Raw genomic sequence first — 3,049 nt, 5'->3', positions numbered from 1 at the left:
CGAAGGCGGCGGCGGCGGCGGCGAGGGCGGCGGCGGCGGCGGCGAGGGCGGCGGCGGCGGCGGCGAGGGCGGCGGCGGCGGCGGCGGCGGCGGGGCGCAGTACGGAGTGCCGGGAGAGTAGGCGCCATTGGCGAGGCATGTGACCTTATTGGAGCCGTCGGCGTTGTACAACGTCATACCAGCATTGCAGGTGAGGCTGAGCGTATCGCCGACGGGGGCATACGCGGCGGATGTGGCCGGATGCGGAGTGACGGTGCCAGGGCCAAGATCGACGAGGGGACAAACCTCGTAGTAGGCGATGGTGAGAGTAGGAAGGGTAGAGACCGGGATGGAGCAGTCGCCTGTGGCGCAGTTTGAGCCAGATTGCTGGATGTGGAGAAAGAGCCTCTCATTGGGGTAGAGCGCGTCTTGGTCCCAAGCATCCTGCAGGAGATCATACAAGACAGGCGATGAAAGCACGCCTGGAGCACCCGAGGTATGGGCAACATTGACTACGTAAGGAGATGACTTTGGCACGGCATCCAGTACACCCGATGTCGACCAATAGGTTGCGGTAAAGTCTTGAGAAGGATCAACGAGACCATCAATGTCCAAAAAGGCGATGGCGAGAGAAAAGAAGGGCGCCGTTGACTGAACGCTCTGCACACGGAGCTCTGTGGCGGTGGTACGAAGGACATGAATGAGGGAAGTAGACGAAGACCATGAATTCGAGGTGAAATCAAAGGCAACAGCAGCTACTTGTTCTGCTGAGAGTGCAAACTGAACATTGACGTCATTCACGTCCATGCTGTCGTCGGCAACTGTCATGGTGGTGATGAACGACGGGCTGACGGGGCTACCAATAGCCGTCCGAACCGTGGCCCCCGCACATTGTCCTGCCACAAGCACCACAACCAGCAGCATGGACCACCTCCAAACACATGCACCCATATTGCACACACACACGCGCGCGCACACAAGTCTGGGTGGTGGTGATGGGGTGGTGGAGAGGGGAATACCTACCTCTTGCGCCATCCCTCTACCCCCCTCCCAATTCGGCTGACGGGCACCCAGCCAACGTTGGCATTGTCATCACAAGGTACGTTTCCGTTTTTTTTCTATTCTGTTTCATTTTTTTTTCCCCGGAGACAATGGCGTCTGTATCACCACCTGGTTATGGTCTGAAGTATCCGGCAGCAGAGACACTTGTCAAGAGGTTGGTAATGGTGGTGGCATTTGGTCCTTGGTCTTAATGGTGGTGATAGGTGCGTTCTGGGCAAGGGTTGGCGGTGACAGGTACGGGCTTTTCCCCGCCGCACACTCGTTCCCAAAATGATACGAATGGTGATGCTCAATTTGATTGATGAGCAAATTGTTGGCATCACGATAAGCACCACTTGACGCGTCGCTGGGCAGTGGAGAGGGTGATGTGTGTGTGGCGGTGTGTGGTTTGAGGTTTGGGAGACGTTGAGGACAAAGGGTGTGGAGAAGCGGGGGTGGGGACGGGAGGGCTGGGGTTGCAGAGGGGGTAGGGGGTTGCAGGCGGGGAAAGGGCGTGGGTGTTTGAGGGGAGGATTATCGATTTTTATGGTACGTCATATTGTGTGAGATGCTGGGGGGGGGGGATGGACGAGAGCAGAGACAGGCGAAGCAAATGATGTATACCTTTAACCTTATGGTCTGACAATCAAGTCATGGAGGCTAACCAAACATACAAACATCTATCTGCTGATGCGACGTCGTGTCTGTGACGGCGGTGATGAGATGGCGGCGGTCGTGTGAGGCGGTGGACTCACACGGATTGGGGTGCTTGAATGGCAGTGCGTGGACGATGATGCTGCTGAGGCTGCTGATGCTGCTGAGGCTGCTGAGGCTGATGAGGCTGACGATGAAAATGATGATAAATACGACTGAAGATGATGTTGGTTGGGGCGGTCGTGTGTTATTCATGACGACTGGGCGGGAGGGGGTTGAGCAGGCTGCAAGCGATGGTAATTGTTGCAGCGCGCGCGCGCAAGAGAGAGAGTGTGTGTGAACCATGGTCACATGACAACGCAACCACAGCCCTTCTTCTGGCCGGCCGAGGGGTCCTCGTCGAGGTGCTCGACGACGCCCGAGGGCGCGGGCTCCTTGGGTGCGGTGGGGAGCTTTGCGGCAATGGCCTGGAACACCTCCGTCACGTTGGTGCCCGACTTTGCCGACGCCTCGACGTAGAGCAGGTCGTTCTCCTCGGCGTAGCCGGCAGCCTGGTCGGTGGAGACGACGCGCTCGTCGTCACGGTCGATCTTGTTGCCAACGAGGCAGATGACAATGTTCTGATTGGCCTGCCGGTTGAGGTCGCGGATCCACTTTTGCGCCTTGTCAAACGACTCGGCGTCGGTGATGTCAAAGACAACAACGGCAGCGTGAGCGCCACGGTAGTACATCGGCGCCAGCGACTCGTACCGTTCCTGGCCGGCTGTGTCCCAGATCTCAAACTTGATCACGGCCGACGAGTCCTCCAGATTAAGCGTCTTTGTGCAGAACGCCGCACCGATGGTCGACTCTTGATACTCTTGAAACTCATTCTTGACAAACCGAAGCACAAGTGAGGACTTGCCCACTGCCGCCTGTCCGAGGAGAACGAGCTTGAACTGCGAGACCTTGCCTATCCCAGCCCATACACACCCACCCATGCCACATGAGTCCATGCCTTGACATACGCCTACCTCAACCCATGTCACGCATACCAATGCACCCCCTCCCTCCTCTCTTGTCGCTTGCTCATCCTCGCTATCAACCACTTCACACATGCTTGACAAGCGCATGACCAAGCAAAGGTCATCCAGCGACTGGCGTCCTCCTCCTCCCCCCCTCCCCCCCGTTCCGACCACCACGCCCCACCACCATACCCACCACACCCACACCCACCACCATAACCTCCCTTGTATACTACCCCCCCCCCCCCCCTTCGATACTATTTTAACCTTGTTGCGCGAAATTAGCCCTTGTTTCTTTTCCTGGTTGTTTTCTTCGGGAGGATCGCCCTATGCGGATTGAGAGTGTGGCGGGGGAGAGGGTGGGTGCGGGG

General features: G+C 57.8%; 1 protein-coding gene across 1 annotated transcript in view; it reads right to left on the bottom strand.

Annotated features, from left to right (window-relative positions):
- AMSG_12286 (uncharacterized protein) overlaps positions 1–3,049 on the bottom strand; it is a gene marked incomplete at its 5' end in the record, with an annotated part of 7,067 nt that overhangs the window by 3,678 nt on the left and 340 nt on the right. Inside the window, 2 exons of the mRNA XM_013898825.1 lie at positions 145–491; positions 2,039–2,626. Coding sequence (XP_013754279.1) covers positions 145–491; positions 2,039–2,626 — 935 coding nt within the window. The remainder of the gene's footprint in view (positions 1–144; positions 492–2,038; positions 2,627–3,049) is intronic.

This window comes from Thecamonas trahens, assembly GCF_000142905.1.
Source record: "Thecamonas trahens ATCC 50062 unplaced genomic scaffold supercont1.51, whole genome shotgun sequence".
NCBI lineage: Eukaryota > Apusomonadida > Apusomonadidae > Thecamonas > Thecamonas trahens.
Note: the sequence above shows the minus strand (reverse complement) of the source record. Positions and strands in the feature narration are given on the sequence as shown.